The sequence below is a fragment of the Ceratotherium simum genome, chromosome 6, assembly GCF_057802395.1.
Source record: "Ceratotherium simum simum isolate JZ-2026a chromosome 6, ASM5780239v1, whole genome shotgun sequence".
Classification (NCBI taxonomy): Eukaryota; Metazoa; Chordata; class Mammalia; order Perissodactyla; family Rhinocerotidae; genus Ceratotherium; species Ceratotherium simum.
Window position 1 is genome coordinate 32477642 of NC_141905.1, and position 20234 is coordinate 32497875.

The 20234-nt window shown below is 36.7% G+C and overlaps 1 protein-coding gene across 7 annotated transcripts in view; it reads right to left on the reverse strand.

Moving 5' to 3' along the window:
• The window catches only part of TET1 (tet methylcytosine dioxygenase 1), a 142342-nt gene that overhangs the window by 14652 nt on the left and 107456 nt on the right, over positions 1-20234 (reverse strand). For 5 of the 7 annotated variants that reach the window (XM_087432111.1, XM_087432109.1, XM_087432110.1 and 2 more), the window contains 6 exons: positions 16841-17052; positions 11117-11267; positions 10697-10783; positions 6832-6921; positions 4709-4846; positions 1270-1618 (listed from right to left, as the gene is read on the reverse strand). In XM_087432111.1, the coding sequence (XP_087288237.1) occupies positions 1270-1618; positions 4709-4846; positions 6832-6921; positions 10697-10783; positions 11117-11267; positions 16841-17052 (1027 nt within the window). The remainder of the gene's footprint in view (positions 1-1269; positions 1619-4708; positions 4847-6831; positions 6922-10696; positions 10784-11116; positions 11268-16840; positions 17053-20234) is intronic. The other 2 variants (XM_004427056.3, XM_087432112.1) reach the window with 2 other exon arrangements.

Sequence of the window (20234 nt, forward strand, 5' to 3'; positions counted from 1 at the left end):
TGAGTTGTTAGGATAGCCAATTTATGATCTTCCTACTTTCTTTTTTTTCTTTCTTTCTTTTTTTTTCTGTGAGGAAGATTAGCCCTGAGCTAACATCCGTTGACAATCCTCCTCGTTTTTGCTGAGGAAGATTGGCCCTGGGCTAACATCCATGCCCATATTCCTCTACTTTATGTGGGACACCGACACAGCACGGCTTGATAAGCAGTGTGTAGCTCCGCACCTGGGATCTGAACCTGCGAACCACAGGCCGCTGAAGCAGAGAGCACGAACTTAACCGCTATGCCACCGGGCCAGCCCCCATCCTACTCTTGTATTCTCTGCTCCACTTTACGTTAGTTTCAACTCAGTAACCAGATTGTTAGGTTTGAGTCGAATCATAGCCCTTCTCTGTTCTGAAATCTCCAGTAACCTTCCTCTCACAATAAAGCCCAAAATCTCTACAGCAGTCTATAAAGTGTGAGATGAATTGCTCAGACATCCCTCTTACCTCTCTGATCTTGTCTCCTACTATTTCCCCCATTATACACTCAGCTCCAGCCACATTGGCCTCCTTGCTTGCATCAAGTATTCAAGGTAAATTCCTGCCTCCTGAGTTTTGCACTTGCCATTTCCTCTGCCTAGAATGCTATTTCTCCAAATAAAAACATTGCTGATTCTCATTTCCTTTACAACTCTTCTGAAATGCCTCATTCTCAGTGAATCCTTCTCTGACAATCCCATTTAAATAGAATTCTTTCACAGCACTATCTCCTCTCTTTTTCACTGCTACATTTCCAATACCTAGAAAGTAATGCTCAGTAATATTTCTTGATTGGATTACTTAAATTGATGCTAAAGGTGATCAAGGAAGATTTCAAGGAAGTCATGTCATTTCATGTATGCCAAGAAGGAGTAGGTCTTCAAAATAGATAGGGAACAAACAATAAGAAGAAGTTAAAAAAAAAAAAACAACCGTAAGTAGAAAAAAATACCAAGAAATACTGTGTCACTTTTTCACTGACTCTTAGTTTTGGTAAGTATGTAGAAATATATTCAGTGTCTTAGTTTGAACTCTAAGCAAACTATATTAAAAACAAATATGATTTGAGAACAAGTAACTAAGTTAATTGATTGATATTCTGATCTAAAATTTTTCTTCTCATAATGCCTCATTCCTAAGAGAGTAGCAAAGATAAAGGAGAAGAAAAATAAGATGCAAAGCAAAGTCCAAACTCTTCTGCCAATGAAAGTTGTGCACAGAAAATTAGCAGTGGCCGTTGGCCTCACCTAAAAATGGCAGCGATGAAGTCTTACTGTTGTTTGTCATTGAGTTATTCTTCCGCTTGATTCGAGGAATGAATTTCTTCTCCACTGCCCTGATCTTATGAGCGAGAACCTCTGTCATCATTGCTGCTCTCTTCTTCCCAGAACGAGGAACTGGCTGTGTAAAACGTGTTCTTTTTTTGCGGCGGGGTGTGAGGACCTCAATGGCTCCAGATTTGATTTTGGCTTCCATTCCTTCCCTTGAGCCAAACTCATCTGTGTCTGAAAGTTTGTACAGGGGCAGCACATGAAGCTGCTCATCTTGAGGGATAACACCCAATGAACGATTATCTTCTCGAGTTAAAGTACAAACCTGATAGGAAGAAAACATGAGATGGGAAATATAGGTCCTGCACATTGATCATAGTTATTTCTACCTTCTTATTGTTGCCATTGTGAAAGGGACCAGTATTCCCATTTTATTTTCAATCGCTTACTGCCAGTATATTAATTTTGGATAAATATCATATATATCAAGGCACTCAACACTATTGAATTCTAGTAAGTTATCAATTGTTTGTAAGGAGACCAGTATAGTTCTGAGTTGATTCTATAAGTAAACGATATACATGTTTATGTATTTTATAATATTTTAAAAATCAGGCATTCTTTTTGTTACATTCCATTTTATTTCATTGCCTAAGTTAAGGAATGTTAGTGAATTGTTCACTGCCTTCATATTAAATATTAAGAAGATATTATTTTAGCCTATACATCACCTTTTTTTTTTTTTTTTTGTGAGGAAGATCAGCCCTGAGCTAACATCCATGCCAATCCTCCTCTTTTTTGCTGAGGAAGACTGGCCCTGTGCTAACATCCGTGCCCATCTTACTCCACTTTATATGGGATGCCGCCACAGCATGGCCTGACAAGCAGTGCATCAGTGTGCACCCGGGATGTGAACCCGGGCCGCCAGCAGCGGAGTGCGTGCACTTAACCGCTATGCCACAGGGCCGGCCCCAGCCATATTTGTTAATATTTAAATAATGTCACATTCCTTAGGTAGAGGGGAGTTAATTATGATGAATTTTCTAATTTGCTACATTTCCCTCTAGGATTTTTCACTTCTGCCTATAAGTGGAATCTAACAATAAATATTTTTTTCTGCCCTTTTTGTCAGGGTGATTTTTATTTTCTTCACTAAATAAACTGACAGATATTAATGAAACAAAAGAAGAAACACAAGAGATTTCTCTTTCTAGCAGGACTTATATGCTAATACTTTAATAACCTATCTCAGCCCTTCTCCTTACTTTAAAAGTTATTATTTTGTTTTTTTTGGTGAGGAAGATTGACCATGAGCTAACATCCATTGCCAATCTTCCTCTTTTTGCTGAGGAAGATTGGCCCTGAATTAACATCTGTGCCCACCTTCCTCTATTTCATGTGTGGGATGCTGCCGCAGCACGGCTTAATAAGGGGTGCGAAAGTCCATGCCTGGGATCTGAACCAGTGAACCCCAGGCCGCCGAAGCGGAGCGCATGAACTTAACTACTATGCCACTGGGCTGGCCCCTAAAAGTTATTTTTATGCATCATAGAGAAATGAAAATACAGAACTATATACAGGAAATTCCTGACATTTGATACCTAATATTCTTATTCTTCTTCATAAATTAATTTTTTAATGATAATTTTTAAATGTCATTAAAGATCCATTAAAAACATATCCAATAAGTTTAATTATTTTTCATTAAACAGATTTCTCCTAGATCTAAGAGCTCTTTCTAAGACAGCAGAGATGTTATAAGACTAGAAGTAAATGAAATTGCCAGATTTGACTTTCAAGGTTGATAGAACATGATGGATACAGATGGTAAAGAAAGTTAACCGAAAGTTTTTAAAATCACACTATTTTCTCAATATCTATGGTCACATTTACCAGCAAGCCTTGAAATATTGAACTCTCTTGGGTGTAATTTGTTAATAATTTTTAATAAGTATGTTAAAAATTAGAATCTTCCACCAATATTTACTTCAATCAATATGTCTGTCCACAGGGAGCCTAAGAAGGGGATAAGGACTAAACATGGGAGCATAATTAGAAAGACTGGGGAAATAGACAGAGTGAAAGCAGAGTTGGCAGTAGAATTTGAAGAGCTCAGGTGTTCAGAGATGGGGAAATCTGGAGTTATGCCAAGTCCTAGGTACAATCCTCATTGCATGAAGAACGAGAGCAGTGGAGAAGAACAAGCACTGAGCAATACGCAAGACAAGCACAAGAGAAGAGGAATCAAAATTTAGTTTGACTCTGATCCTAATCCAGCCTCATCAGAGATATTCTATAATGAGGCAAATCAGGAAAAATGTACTACCCAAGCGATGACGATGAAATACTCTCTGGCTAAGACTCATCTGGATAGATTTACAAAATTTCAACATTCAGAAATAATATGTCTCAAAGACTATAGTCAACATCAGTGGAGAGGAGTGATATGCAAAAAGTTATTTTGGCTCCTTAAACTATCACTGATAGACTTCACCGACCAAACAAGGAAGGAAGGCTGACTTTTGATGGATCAGACTGTGCACTTCCAATCATACCATAAGAGCCTCTAGCTATGTCTTATACGGCACCAACCAACCAAACTGGTGTAGTACAAAAATAGAGGCAATCACTCTCTATTATGAATTATCTCTTGATTGACTTCACACTATGGGTATGAGATTCTTTTCATGGCTGTAAACATAGTATGCAAATCTAAATGCAAATATTTCTGATAACTTTGGAATATTAATGTAACTTTATACATACTGGCATTAAGAACCAATATGCAGGGGCTGGCCCTGTGGCGTAGCGGTTAACTGCATGCGCTCCGCCGCTGGTGGCCCGGGTTCAGATTCCAGGCGTGCACCAAGGTACCGCTTGGCAAGCCATGCTGTGGCGGCGTCCCATATAAAGTGGAGGAAGATAGGCACAGATGTTAGCCCAGGGCCGGTCTTCCTCAGCAAAAAGAGGAGGATTGGCATGGATGTTAGCTCAGGGTTGATCTTCCTCACACACACACAAAAAAGAACCAATATGCATAAAAAAGATGATAGATTTGGCAGAGTTCCCTCACAAAAACCCTGAGGTAAAGAAAGCAAAAAAGAAATATTAAGTTGCTTAACTTCCTACCTACCAATTTGATAGCACAAAATTGTTTCCTTGAATAATCATGTACTCCTAACTCCCAGCAAACATACCATAATTAAATATATAATTCAAGACTTTCAACAAAATACTTGTTTAAGGTTGGTGTTGTAAAATTTTGGAAGTTCTTCGATAATAACTTAAATACCATCAATAAATACACTACGTGGAACAGAACATAAAACATGCTTTGTCACGACAACCACATTTGAGGACCTCAGCCTAAGCATATAGTGATGGAATTTTTAGAGTCAAAAGCCTAGGTACGTACCACAGTGCTTCCATTATTCATGTTGTGAATGTCCCTGTGAGGATGAGCACAGAAGTCTAGGCAAGCAGTGACCCCAGAGAAAGGACGACCTTCTTTGCTGCCAAGCCGACATTCTCGGGCAACATGTTCATATTCCACCTAAAGAAGAAGGTATGACACACAGTTTTAAGAGACAGACAGATCACCTTCAGTAAAGAGTAAAAAATCACCTCCTGATAAAGTTCTTGAATTAACTACACTTTGTAATTTCAGAGATTTCTGACACTACCATGTATTATTGTAGTGAATGTGTAGCTTAGTAACATTGAGGATAGAGTTTGAGAATACATGGACTAAAATGACAATCACTGACTACGACTGAAGGCAGGGTGAGGACACTAATATCTGCTGGTGGTGGGTAAACAGGTCGAGTTGCCTAAATTATTCCATTAGGAAGAAAAACTAATACAGTGTAGCAATCACATATTCAGAGTTTTCAGTGTCTATAAAAAGTAGATATACATATATATTCATGAAACAGTATAGAAAGTGAATTTATAACTCATTTTAAAATGAAAAGTAGGAATTTAATAGAAAGCATGTTATTCATGACAATACAAATAAAGATTTAAAAATTATGGACCTCTGGTTATGTTTAAAATAAAATAAATATTCACACATTTTCTACTTTGTCTGATTTGCAAATATTTTCTCCCATTTTGTCATTGTCTTTTTCATTTCTTTTTCTTGTTAATTTGCCCCCCCACCAGCTTTATTGAGATATTACTGATATATAACATACGTAAGTTTAAGGTATGCAATGTGATGATTAGATACATGTATGTATTGCAAAACGATTACCACAATAAGGTTAGTTAATATTTCAATGGTTTCACATAATTATGATTATTTTGTGTGTGCAGTGGTAACATTTAAGATCTTTTAAAAACTTTTAAGTATATAACACAGCATTGTTAATTATAGTCACCATGCTGCGTATTAGATCCCCAGATCTCATTTATCTTATAGCTGGGAGTTTGTACCCCTTGACCAATGTCTCTATTTCCCCCACCCCTCATTTACTTTCTTGATGATGTCCTTTGAAGCACAAAATTTTTTAATTTTGACAATCTATTTTTTTCTTAATTTCATTTTTGGATTGTCTATTGCTAGAGTATAGAAATAAAATGATTTTTGCATACTGATCTTGTATCCTGAAGCCTTGCTGAATTCACTTATTAGCTCTAATAGTTTGTGTGTGTGTATGAATTCCTTGCTATTTTCTACATACAGGATCACACCATTCACTAGTAGAGATAGTTTTATCTCTTCTTTTTTAGTCTGGATTTCTTTTACTTGCCTAATTGCCCTGACTAGAGCCTAAGGAAAAATGTTTAATAGAAGCGGCAAGAGCAGACATTCTTTTCTTGTTTCAGATATTAGGTAAAAAACTTTTAGTTTTTTATTATTAATTTTGATGTTAGCCGTGGGTTTTTCGTAGATGACCTTTACCAGGTTGAGGCAATTCCCTTCTATTGCTAGTTTGTCGACTGTTTTTATCACAAAAGAGTACTGAGTTTTGCCAAATGCCTTTCTGCATCTACACAGAGACGACATGGTTTTTGTCCTTTGTTCTATTAATATGGTATCTTGTATTGAGTAATCATGTGTTGAAGCATGTATTCTTGCTTTTATAAGTTTTATTGCTAGAAATAATCATAATTCTGTCACTCTGGAGTTTTAATTCAATCACCACAACAGGAAGACTTTAAAAAAGACTAGATAATTTTTAAAGCTGCCTGATAAAAATAGATATACATCAAAGTTCAAATTTGAAAGGTTTTCTAGGGCCGACCCCATGGCTTAGCGGTTAAGTGTGCGCACTCCACTGCTGGCGGCCCGGGTTCCGATCCCGGGTTCGTACCGACGCACCGCTTCTCCGGCCATGCTGAGGCCGTGTCCCACATACAGCAACTAGAAGGATGTGCAACTATAACATACAACTATCTACTGGGGCTCTGGGGGGGGAAAAATAAATAAATAAATATTAAAAAAAAAAAGAAAGCTTTTCTATTAACAACGATTTTATTTACATAGAAATTTCAACCATGTTTAAGAGCATCATATAAGGTCCCAAAACATACCTGGTTTTGGTAAGCAACAGGAGCATACTGCTTATAAATTGGAGCTAATCTTGTAGCCAAACTCTGCAAATTATCTTCAAGGTTTTTTTCCTATAGGAAAAGATAGTCCATAAAAGTTGTTTCATAATGACATATGAGTTTAAGGTATGAAAATGAATAATAAATCATTGCTGATGTGTGGTTGAGGCACACAATTCATACTTACCCCGATAAGACAGCTACCATAGAAAATAACATGGCTTTTTTTAAAAAAAAATCTAAACGATTAGTCATTCTTATGCTTTAATTTTGTCTTTTGAAAGTAAAATTCTATGTTATAAGCTAATTAGAAATCTAAATGGTGTTAGGGGTAAGTTGCAAAACTGCTCATGTTGCTAAAAATGAGAACGATATTTTATATTTATTCAATAGTACTGACCACTTTAAAGCAAATCAAGACAAGGTTCCTGCTGGCAAGGGGAGACATCGAAGCAAAGAATTTTGACACAGTGCAACAAGTTTCTATAACAGAGACGGGAGTGCAACACACATAAGGCACATACTATGCATCAGATCCTGTGCTAAGAGCTTCAGAGGTAATAGGTGGGAAATCAGTTGTTGAAAACCAGTGTTTTCTTTTCTACACCATAATGGCTACACCTTGAGGATGATTTACTAGGACTGTGAGAAGCCTTAACACCACATTAAGAATGTGGATTGCTACTGATAGTAGAAACACGTAAGATTTTTTCAAAGAAAAACTGTCATAAGAGTCTCTATTAAAAATGTCACTGATGACAGTATGAGGCACGAAGCAGAGAAAGGAGACTTTTAAACAATAGTTGAAAGACCTCTGTGATAGTTTTAGAGATGATTAAATCTAAATCAAGTCAGTGAATTGATAAATGATCAGTCACATCTAAGGAAGACAATTCAAGGGGAACTGAGAGCAAGGATGAAGGAGGGACTTAAGGCTTGAGGCTTCTGCCTCATTTGAGATGTGGTAAACGCCAAGAACACAGAAAGAAGACCTTCATGTGGATCAGTTCACCTCTGGTATGCATCAGATTACAAAAGTCATCCCATACAGCAATGTAGACAGAGGAAGTTAATTCTCTTTTTTTGTGTGTGAGGAAGATCAGCCCTGAGCTAACATCCGTGCTAATCCTCCTCTTTTTGCTGAGGAAGACCGGCTCTGAGCTAACATCTATTGCCAGTCCTCCTCCTTTTTTTTCTTTTTCCCAAAAGCCCCAGTAGATTGTTGTATGTCATAGTTGCACATCCTTCTAGTTGCTGTGTGTGGGACGCGGCCTCAGCATGGCCGAAGAAGCGGTGCGTTGGTGCGCACCCGGGATCCGAACCCGGGCCGCCAGTAGCGGAGCACGTGCACTTAACCGATAAGCCACGGGGCTGGCCTGGAAGTTGATTCTTGAGTGCTTTAAACAAGCCTCAATCTTGGCAACTGTAAAGTATCAGTGATAATCCTTTTGGTTTCCTAATGATTTATGTTGATGCTTTAATAAGAAATTCATGCACACAGGGTCTACATCTAGACTACTCTGTTCCATTCATCTGTCTACTTAGGTATCTGTTACTTAATGTTAACTTAATAGTCAGGAAAATCAGGACTCTACTTTAAAAACACTTCCTGGCTATACTCACACATTAATTATTCCATTTATTTGGGGAAATCTTTAGAATTATGATTTAAATACAAGATTTACAAGATTTTGATTATGCTTTCTAACACTTGAAATATTGGGTGGGGTGGGTAATTGCGTCTTACTGCTAGTAGAATATTATGAACCATCAAGTGTCACAAGTCAGATTGAGTAATTTGTCATTTTATGAAAGGTCTCATTTATTGCATGGAAATGTTGAAATAAAGTAGGCAAATAGAAACAAATCAAATAAAACTTGATTAGCTGACTAGTGGTATCATTTTATATTTGTAATGTGCATATTCATATTGTAAAAATCCTGACTTTCTAATTGTTTCATTAGAATGAATGTGTGTGTCAGATATATGGTTTTTTTATTATCAGATCCTTACCTATTGGGTCTCAAGCCTACATCTCTCAGCTCTTCTCACCTATTCTTGATCTCTAGGACCATCGAATCCACATCCATCGCTATAATTACCACCTTGACCAAAGACCACCCCTTGAGCTTCACGTTCTTCTTATTGTTGACCTAATATCTCCATTTGGATTTCCTTTAGGAATCTCCAATCCAATGTGTCCAAACTGAATTCATAATCTGTCCTCTAAAAATCTGCTATGTCAAGGAATAGTACCACCATCTAATTTTTAAAACCTTTCCAGATCAACTACTGTTCACCATGTCCTCTGTCACAATCATATTCCAAATCACTGTCTCATCCCTTCCCTGAACTATTCTCATAGCTAGCTCATCTTGCTAAACCCACTCTTGGCCAACTCCAAGAGCAGCCAGAGAGATTTCTTTAAAAGACAAGGGTAATTATATCACTCTCTTCCTTAAAACCCTTTAATGATCTTCCAAAATTCTTGACATGGCTCACAAGGCCGTTGCATGCACGTCATTCTCCCTTGCCTGTTTTGTACTGGCCTTCTTTCTGTCAGTTCCTGGAATGAGCAGTGCTTCTTCCTGTATTATAAGCACTATATAAATGTCACTGATTATTAATAATAACCATAAACAAAAAGTGATTTCACATTCATTAATTATATAGCAATATTATTGTTATAGGATAAAAATTGAACAGTAACGTCAATATTGCTAATATATTTATATACTAACAGACAGTTTCCTCGTATAATATTTGGAACGAAAACTTAACTGGTTAATTTTAAGGAAGAAACTGACACATTATCAAGAGTTCTGATCTTTGAACATTGTACGTTTCCATTTTCAAATATTTTATATGTCCTTTATTAAATTTTATATTTTTCCTAAAGGTCTACTAAACTTCTTTTTAGACTTCCTCAAAGGTACTTTCTCTGCAAATGATACTTCTCTCTCTCAAGTCATTTCTTTGATTTACTGCACTAGATGGGAACTCTAGAAAATACTAAATAACTTTGATTACCTCTTTAAAGGGATCATTATTAATTCTGAGCTTTTTCAAAAGATGTTATATTCTTTGTATTCAGATACAGTTGGACTAACTCCTGATGTTTTATTTTGTATTTTCTATTTATCTTGCATTCTAACGATTTTTTAAACTCTTTTTTTTGATTTATGGAGTATTTTCTTCGTAAAGATTTTTTTCCCACAATTAGTTCAAAAGCTATAAATTCTATTTCTATTCATGTAAAAAATTTTTAAACATACACTTTCTCGAATATATGTTTTTCTTACAAAAATCTAGAGCAGTATTTTCCAAGCTGTGGGTCATGACTCTTTAGCGGGCCATGAAATCAGTTTTGTAGGTCACATCTAGCATTTAAAAGGGAATGAAATGAAATTAAAAAAAAATTATATTGCATCATAGTGATCCTTAGCAATAACTATATTAGATATTGTTAATATTTTAATATTATCTTTGTTACATATAGTAAAGCTGAGTATTATTTTCCGACAGTTTCGTTTTAATTATTTACTTGTATATATCTATCTGTTTAGTGGTTTGTAATATACAATGTTTCTTACTCTTGGTCACAGCTCAAAGTTTGAAAAACACTGATCTTAGAGTCAATCATTATCTAAATCCTCCCCACTCCCAACAAAGCATAAAACATTACCATACTTAGTTCCTATAGGTGCCCCACCCCCTCCCATTGCCTACCCACCCCTGAGTTGATAAGAGTATGGAATTATACTTATAGGTTGTTATTTTAATTAAAAAATTACGTACTCAACTTATTTAAACTTAATAGTAAGGTTGACTAATTTCTTTGCTCACCATGGCCTCGTGTCCCGGACAGATTGGTTCCGGTTTCATATATCTTCTTTCTGGATTACGTCCTTTAGTAATTCTTTCATAGTAGTTCTGTGGGTAGTAAACTTTCTGAGTCTTTGAAATGTTGGCAAATGGCTTTATTTATTCTTCCTACTTTGGCTGGGTATAAAATTCTAGGTTCTTTTAACAATGATTCTGGGGTTAGGGGAGAAGGAGGAGGGAGCCAGGGACAATTGGAATTTGGGTTGATAGTTGAAGACTTTACCTAATTTATTTAGAATTTTAAGCTATTTACTTATATATATATTTTTTACCATTTTGTCACTACTTTTTAATATTTAATTTTTTTTACTATTTAAAAAAATTTTAAAGGAATGTACTTATATGCTCATTGTGTAATTCAAAAGTAAAAAGGACACTTACGTGTAAGGGAGAACTTGGATCAATTCTAAATCTTCTAGGGCTTGGGCTTCTACCAAATTTGCAGCCATTGAAATACATACTCCATGAACAGCCAAAAGAGAATGAAGCTCCACAAGTCTCTGGATCAATTCCTTGACATGTACAGGTACGACTGTAAGACGGTAATTACAAGGGAATGAACTGATAAAGCAGGACAATATCTCAGACAGAACATTTCAGGAACTGATTTTAACATATCTATTTTACTACTTATTTTGTCTAAAGTAGTGTTATGTTAGCAACACCAAGCTAAATACTTGCATATAACTAAATTTTTAACTAAAATGTTTGTTCAAGATTGTAAATCCAAATAAATGGCAATAAACTATACAGATCTGAAATATCCATAACCTTGTTTGATTTGGAGATGTCCAAGGAGGGGAAATAAAGGGTCTGGATTTTAAATCCTGGAACTGTTCTCTATCAGAAATGAAAATTAGGGACCGGACCGGTGGCACAAGCGGTTAAGCGCGCGCGATCTGCTGCGGCGGCCAGGGGTTCGCCGGTTCAGATCCCGGTCATGCAGCGAGGCACCGCTTGTCAAGCCATGCTGTGGCGGCGTCCCATATAAAGTGGAGGAAGATGGGCATGGATGTTAGCCCAGGGCCAGTCTTCTTCAGCAAAAAGAGGAGGATTGGCAGATGTTAGCTCAGGGCTGATCTTCCTCACAAAAAAAAAAAAAAAAAAAAAGAAATGAAAATTAGAGCGTCTCATTACCTCTCTGGACTTTAGCTCCTTCATCAGTAAAATAACATTGATATAATCCTCTGAGGATTGATAAAGGATAATATATATTGCATGTGAAATCACTTTGTCAATTTTAAAGAAAGCCTTCATGAATGTGACAAGAGAAAATATTGAGCAGAAAGCCTGTTTCATCCAGTAACTTGATACTTTTATCATTTGGGGGGCATTTCTGAAGCCCTAAAATAGATTCTACATGAGGATGACAGTGATTAGAACATACACACAAAGATACAAAACCACAGATGTAAGTCCACTCTTGTGGTTCCCGTTTGCATAATGCTCGAAACTTCTAACAGTATGTACAAAGTACTTATGTAATGACTTAAAAATACGAACAATAAAAAGACCACACTTAGGGCCGGCCCCGTGGCTTAGCGGTTAAGTGTGTGCGCTCTGCTGCTGGCGGCCCGGGTTCGGATCCCGGGTGCGCACCGACGCACCGCTTCTCCGGCCATGCTGGGGCCGCGTCCCACATACAGCAACTAGAAGGATGTGTAGCTATGACATACAACTATCTGCTGGGGCTTTGGGGGAAAAAAATAAGTAAATAAAATTAAAAAAAAAAAAAAGACCACACTTAAAAAAAAACAGAAAATGAAAAGAATATAGAAATATAGAGATCAAAACTATTAGTATCGGGCCGGCCCTGTGGCTTGGTGGTTGGGTGCGCGCGCTGCGATGCTGGTGGCCCGGGTTCGGATCCCGGGTGCGCATCGAGGCACCACTTCTCCGCTCATCCTGAGGCCGAGTCCCGCATACAGCAACTAGAAGGATGTGCAGCTACGACATACAACTATCCACTGGGGCTTTGGGGGGAAAAAATAAAATAAATAAAATCTTTAAAAAAAAAAAAAAAAAAACTATTAGTATCTTTTAATTGTGAAAGTCAGGAAAATGCCTGATATGTCAGATGACATTGAATACAAAAAGGATCATTCAAGACACTATGAAGGAATAAAAAGGGAGAGAGAATAGTTCAAATATTCTAACTTCCTCTAAATCTTCTTAAAAAGATGGAAGATATGTTTTAAAAGGGCAAAATGTTACAATAACTTGACAGAGAATAAAAATAGGATGGAAATGTGAGCAAAGGAGTTAAATTTGAAATTGCAGAAGGAAATTAAAGTTGCCACATAGAAAAATAAGGAATTTATGTCATTGAAATAATACATGGGAGAGAAAAATGTAGTTTAATATTGACAGTTATTAAAAAAATTAAATACATAGGAAATGTGAAAGATTCTTGAGACCTAAAAGAGCTTCTGCAGAATATCTTAAACTGTCAACATGACTGATAATGAAACAAATTGACTTAAAATATGTCCTAATATTATGGACTCAGTGCAGTATTTCTGTCAATAATGCCTAGAACTGAACTGAATCAGGAGGAAACAATCAGACAAACCAAAACTGAGTAACAATCTACAAAATTAGCCTGTTCCCTTCAGAAATGTCAATGCCATGAAACACAAAGAAAGACTGAGATAAAAAGATTAAGAGACCAAAAAGACAAAGCAACTTAATCCATCGAATCTTGGGTGGGGGAAAATTACTATAGAGTGTATTATTAGGAAATAGATGATATCTGAATATTAACTGTAGATTAGATAATAGCATTTTATCAAAGTTAAATTTCTTGATTTTGATCATTGTACTATGGTTATGCAAGAGAATGCCCTCATTTTTAGATAATACCATCTGAAGTATTATTCAGGGGAAAAAGACATAAAGTCTGAAACTACCTCACAAATAATCCCTAAAGAAAAAAATAGGGGCCGGCCCCATGGCTTAGCAGTTAAGTGCACGTGCTCCGATACTGGCGGCCAGGATTCGGATCGGGCGAGCACCGATGCACCACTTGTCCGGCCATGCTGAGGCGGCGTCCCACATACAGCAACTAAGAAGGATGTGCAGGGCCGGCCCCGTGGCTTAGCGGTTAAGTGCTCGCGCTCCGCTGCTGGCTGCCCGGGTTCGGATCCCGGGCGCGCACCGGCGCACCACTTCTCCGGCTATGCTGAGGCCGCGTCCCACATACAGCAACTAGAAGGATGTGCAGCTGTGACATACAACTATCTACTGGGGCTTTGGGGGGAAAAAAATAAATAAATAAAATCTTTAAAAAAAAAAAAAAAAAAAAGAAGGATGTGCAGCTATGACATACAACTATCTACTGGGGCTTTGGGGGAAAAATAAATAAATAAAATCTTAAAAAAAAAAAAAACTTTAAAAAAAGAAAAAATCAATAATAATAATATGTAACTTTGTGTGTATGTGTGACTATGCATACAAATGCAAATGTGACACGTTGTTAACAACTGCAAAATCTAGGTAAGGGATACATAAGAGATCACTGACGTATTCCTGCAACTTTTCTGTAAATATGAATTTTTAAAAAAATGATATGCTAGATCTACATTGATGAAATAGATTAAAACTTAAGTTATTAGATTCTTGGGAAGATTAAATAAGACAATATATGTATATCCTTTAGAGTTGTGTCTTCATACAAGAGGTATTATTATTACTGTGCATCCACATAACAAAATAATTAGCAGACCATAAAAAGGATGTATATATACTTGTTGGCATTGGAAAGATAAGAAAAATATAATGAAATGATATTATAAGCACAAAGGAATGCTCTGGAAGGTATACAAATTAATCTTATGTGGGGATTAGAGTGGAGATGATATATATATTCGTTGTATTTTATATAATGACATTTCTTTAAAAAAAGAGAGGCCTACATGAGGAAAAGTACACAAAACATTCTCAAAGGACACAAAAGTAAACTTGAACAAATAGAAAGAAAAAAAATTTGTTATGGGATAGAAAGACTCAATATCATAAAGATGTCAGTTCATTATAGGTTAATTTAATGCAATCTTATCAAAAATATCATTAGATTTGTCTTAAAACTAGATAAATTGATTATAAAGTTTATTTGGAAGAACATACAAAAAAGAATAACAGAGAAAGCCTCGAAGAAAAGCAAGAATGGTGAGCTAGCTTTACCAAATACTAAAATATATTATAACGCCTCTTTAATTTAAAAAATGTGGTACTAGTGCCTGAAAAGCCAGGACAATGATATCGAATTCAAATATAAGAGAGGAATCCATTACATATATAATTTTTGCGTACAATTAAGTAGCATTTCAAATCAAGGGGAAAAGAAGTACTCTTTTTTTGTGTGTATTAGGAGGACGGGCCCTGAGCTAACATCCGATGCGAAACCTCCCATTTTTTCCTTGAGGAAGATCAGCCCTGGGCTGACATACGTGCCCATCTTCCTCTACTTTATATGGGACGGGGCCACAGCATGGCTTGACATGCGGTGCGTCAGTGCACACACTTAACCACTTCGCTACCAGGCTGGCCCCAAGCAGTAGTCTTTAGTAAGTAGTATCGGGATAAATGGAAAAAAGGATAGAAACGGATCTCCTCTTCCCACCACTGACCAGCATAAATTTTAAATACGTCAGAGATTTCTGTTTTTAAAAATTTATGATTTCAACAAGTACTAAAAGAAAACATGGGTGAATTACTGTATAATGTGCGAGAGAGAAGATGTTAAATACTACTCAAAATCCAGACACAAATAAGAGGAAAGATAGATATAATTAATTAGGTTAAAAAAGAAAACTTTTTGGGGCTGGCCTGGTCGCCTAGTGGTTAAGTTTGCATGTTCCGTTTCAGCGGCCCGGGTATTGCAGGTTCGGATCCTGGGCACAGACCTGTGCACCACTTATCAAGCCATGCTGTGGCAGGCATCCCACATATAAAGTAGAGGAAGATGGGCATGGATGTTAGCCCAGGGCCAATATCCCTCAGCAAAAAGAGCAGGATTGGCGACAGATGTTAGCTCAGGGCTAATCTTCCTCACCAAAAAAAGAAAAGAAAAGAAAAAGAAAAAAGAAAACTTTCACAAAAGATGACATAGCAAAAATAAAAAGACAAATATCAAACTGGCAAAAGCATTTAGAAATTATATCACAAAGGGTTAATAGCCCCAACATGAAAAAGTAAAAAAAGTGAACAATCCTTGAAAAATATGGGCTGGAATAATTAACAGATGGCTGACCAAAAACAAAAAAAAGAATAGCAAATGGCTCTTAAGCATGTGAAAAAAATACTCTCACTCATAATATGAAAAATGCAAATCAAAAGTAAACTGATGCCATTCATCACTATTTAATTAGGCAAAAACTCAAGTTTGACAACACACTCATTGGCAAAACTGTAGGAAAACAGATATTCTCTTACATTGCTAGGGGAAATACAAAATGGTACTATGCAGGAGATTTTCTCTTATGGAAAAATCCTTCTCCTCTAGCCTCTAGGAGTGAGTGGGATCAGGTATCAAAGAGAGAAGCGAAAAAAGAACATCTGAAAGGAGAATATGCTACAATGCTCCTAACTCACCATGAAATCAAATCTCTCTTTAAAGAAATATTTTTTTTTATATATATATTTTTTTAATAATTGTTTTTGTTTTGTGTGAGGAAGGTCAGCCCTGAGTTAACACCCATGCCAATCCTCCTCTTTTTGCTGAGGAAGACCGGTCCTGAGCTAACGTCTATTGCCATCCTCCTCCTTTTTTTCCCTTTTTCTCCCCAAAGCCCCAGTAGATAGTTGTATGTCATAGTTGCACATCCTTCTAGTTGCTGTATGTGGGACGCGGCCTCAGCATGGCCGCACAAGCGGTGCGTCGGTGTGCGCGCGGGATCTAAACCCGGGCTGCCAGTAGCGGAGCGCGCACACTTAACCACTAAGCCACGGGGCCAGTCCCTAGAAATATTCACTCTTTTTAGTTGCACAATACCTAAAATCCTGTTCTCACGTATAACATATGTAGTTGTTGGTAGTTAAAATTAACAATCTAACATTACATAATAGAGGTCTGAACAGCAAAGCAGTACAAAACAGGTTTTTTACTTTTCATTGAGAGTGCATCTTCGGTCTGTGGGATGACCATTGTATGACTTGAGATTTTCAGTAAGCTCCGTGTACAATCTGTCAGCCATCGGGAGAGGAATGCCGTCCCATACCATGATGAGCACCACCATCACGGCTGTTGGACAGTGGTGGCCTGTACGCTGCCGAACCAAACAAAGAACTTTCTCTTCATCACTGCTTCTTCTTAAAACCTGTAAGAGCAGAATGCATTCATTTATGGAAAACAAGAAAAAGTCAAAAGCAATGGATATTGCTTTTAAAACTCTGTATTATTCCATCTTAGTTTTTTAAAAATTATTATTTCTCAAAGGGTTGAAGCCTACAGGACCTTCACATGTCAGACTAGCTGCCTTCACACAACTCATCACAGAGTATTCCAGGTTACTTGACCAACAAACAACAGGCAGAACAGAAATCTGCGGTATGTGGTTATTATCTGTAAAAGTAGACCAAGCAGTCTATTTTATTTCACTGCTGATACAATATTGCAAAAAGACAACAGAGGATCCTGTGGGAAAGAGCCTAACTAACTGCCCTGCCCTTCCATCAATGTCACAACAGGACAAATCTAGCTAGAAATAACCACGGACTCCCAACATTCAAAATAAACTTGAGCACTGAAATTTAGCATTTGAGGAAAGTTATGGATCTTTTCCTTGGGCGAATGGTTTTACTATATAGAATAATTAATATAAAGCAATACTCCTACAATTCCTGTGATTCTTCCATGTTACCACAGAATTTATCATACTCATTTTATTGTAAGATTAAGGTGGTCCAGCTGACACAACAATTAATTTTGAATATTTATCCACTTATCCTGCATCATACGCATGGGGTGCTAAAAAGGCTTCAACAGTATTAAAAACATTGCCCAGTGGTCCCAGTGTTCATTAAAAAAATTACATAAAAATGTTGACACCACATAAAACCATCCAACTCTATTTAAAACTCCTTCCATATATCACAAATTTACAAAGCATAGAGACTGACCACATTAATCAGTACATAATCCATAAATGATAAAACTGCCCACCCCTGTGACCAAAATGGAGCAACCAATGGCATAATATTCCATTTTTGATGCTATAATAATTACATAAACTTGAGATGAAACTTCTTAAGATGTTAGTTACCCAATATCACTTTCTTCTGTCACTCCAGATGGTTAACAATCATTGCTACCAAGGCATCCCTTGAGTAGAGTTGGCTTTAGGACCTTCCCCCTAAACACAATTATTTATATTAAAATTTTTTTCTATATTTATATGTCCTTTTACAGCCAAATAAGAATACATTTGCTTTCAAATAAGCTCAAATACAAAATGATATATATTGTATCAAACAAAGTTATACAAGATAATTTTCAAGTTGTCAAACCAATAACAGAGTTATATTGATCCAGTCTTTGTATGGGAAATGCTAAAATGCTATTTATTCATAGTACTTGTGCTTTTTCCAGATTTTCCAAATTTCCTTCAGTGAACAATACAAAATTAAGAAAGATGAGTCTCTAATTTCAGTTCCAGGTTCAAAAAGCTGCTTAAGTGTTGCTATGGTATGGATATCTGTGTCCACCTCAAATTCATATATTAAATTCTAAATCCTAATGTGATGGTATTAGGAGGTGGGGCCTTGGGGAGGTGATTAGGTCATGATGGGGAAGTCCTTGGGAGTGGTGTGGGATTAGTGTTCTTGTAAGAGACCTGACAGCGCTCCTTAGTCCCTTCTACCATGTGAAGACACAAAGAAAAGATGGCCCTCACCCAACCCTGCTGGCACCCTAATCTTTGACTTCCAAACTTCAGAACTGTGAGAAATAAATTTCTGTTGTTTATAAGCCACCCAGTCTGATATTTTCTCATAGCAGTCTAAACATAGTAAAACAAGTATTAAACCTGTGTAAGACCTCGGAAAGGTATAAAAAACATTATTGAAAGAAATTAAAGAAGACCTAAATAAATGGAGAGAGAGATCATGTTCATGGAATAGTCATTATTATAATGATGTCAATTTTCCCCAAAGTGATTTCTAGATTTGATGCAATCCCAAGGTCCTATCAGAGTTTGATTTGTTTTGAGTGGAAATTGACAAATTTGTTCCAAAGTTTATATGAAAATACAAAGGACCAAGAAGAGTCAAGAAAAGGAACAAAGACAGAGAAAGTGATTTACCAGATATCAAGATCTATTGTAAAGCTGTAGTAATTAAGAACAGTTTCTCATTGGTGCAGTGACAGATAAAGAGATCGATGAAATAGAATAGGGTGCAGAACATCCATATAAATATGAACACCTGACTTATGACAAAGTGATATTGCAGTGCAATGCAAAAAGTAGTCTTTTCAATAAATGGTACTGTGTAGATATCTATATGGAAAAAAAATGAATCCTGACTCCTACTTCACATGAGTAACTTGAGCTATATTGTAGATCTAAATATGAAAGATAAAATAATAAGTTTTTAGAAGAAAACATTTTCATGACCTTGGAGCAGGTAAAACATTTTAAAATAGGTTACAAACTTTAATAATTATAAGGGAAAATGTTAAGAAGTTGCATTATACTGAAATACTGAAATATGAACTTCTGTTCATCAAGGGCCGGCCCCGTGGCTTAGCGGTTAAGTGCGCGCTCTGCTACTGGAGGCTCGGGTTCGGGTCCCGGGTGCTCACTGACGCACCACTTGTCCGGCCATGCTGAGGCCGCGTCCCACATACAGCAACTAGAAGGATTTGCAACTATGACATACAACTATCTACTGGGGCTTTGGGGGGGAAAAAAAAAGAGGAGGATTGGCAACAGATGTTAGCTCAGAGCCGGTCTTCCTCAGCAAAAAGAGGAGGATTAGCATGCATGTTAGCTCAGGGCTGATCTTCCCCACAAAAAAACAAAACAAAACAAAAAAAAACCCCCCGAGAATTTCTGTTCATCAAAAACATTAACCAGCAAAAGATTAGGAAAGTATAAAGGGGCCAGCAATACAGTGGGAGAAACATTTGCAATACATATAATTGCCAAAATATTCTTACCCAAAATGTATAAAAAACTTCTCCAAACGAGTAATAAAAACACAATAGAGAGTTGGCCGAAAAAAAAATGAATAGGCTCAACACAAGAGAATATTTAAACAGATGATGAGCATATGAAAATATGCTCAATGTTATTAGTCATCTAGCAAAGTAAAAAAAAAATTTTAAACACTACATATGCTGGTGGGGTTATAAGATGGTGCAACCGCTATGGAAAACAGTAAGGAAGTTCCTTAAAACATTAAAAATAGAAATACCATACCATCTAGCTATCCCAATTCTGAGTATACATATATCCAAAAGAATTGAACGCAGAGTCTTGAACAGATATTTGCATATCCA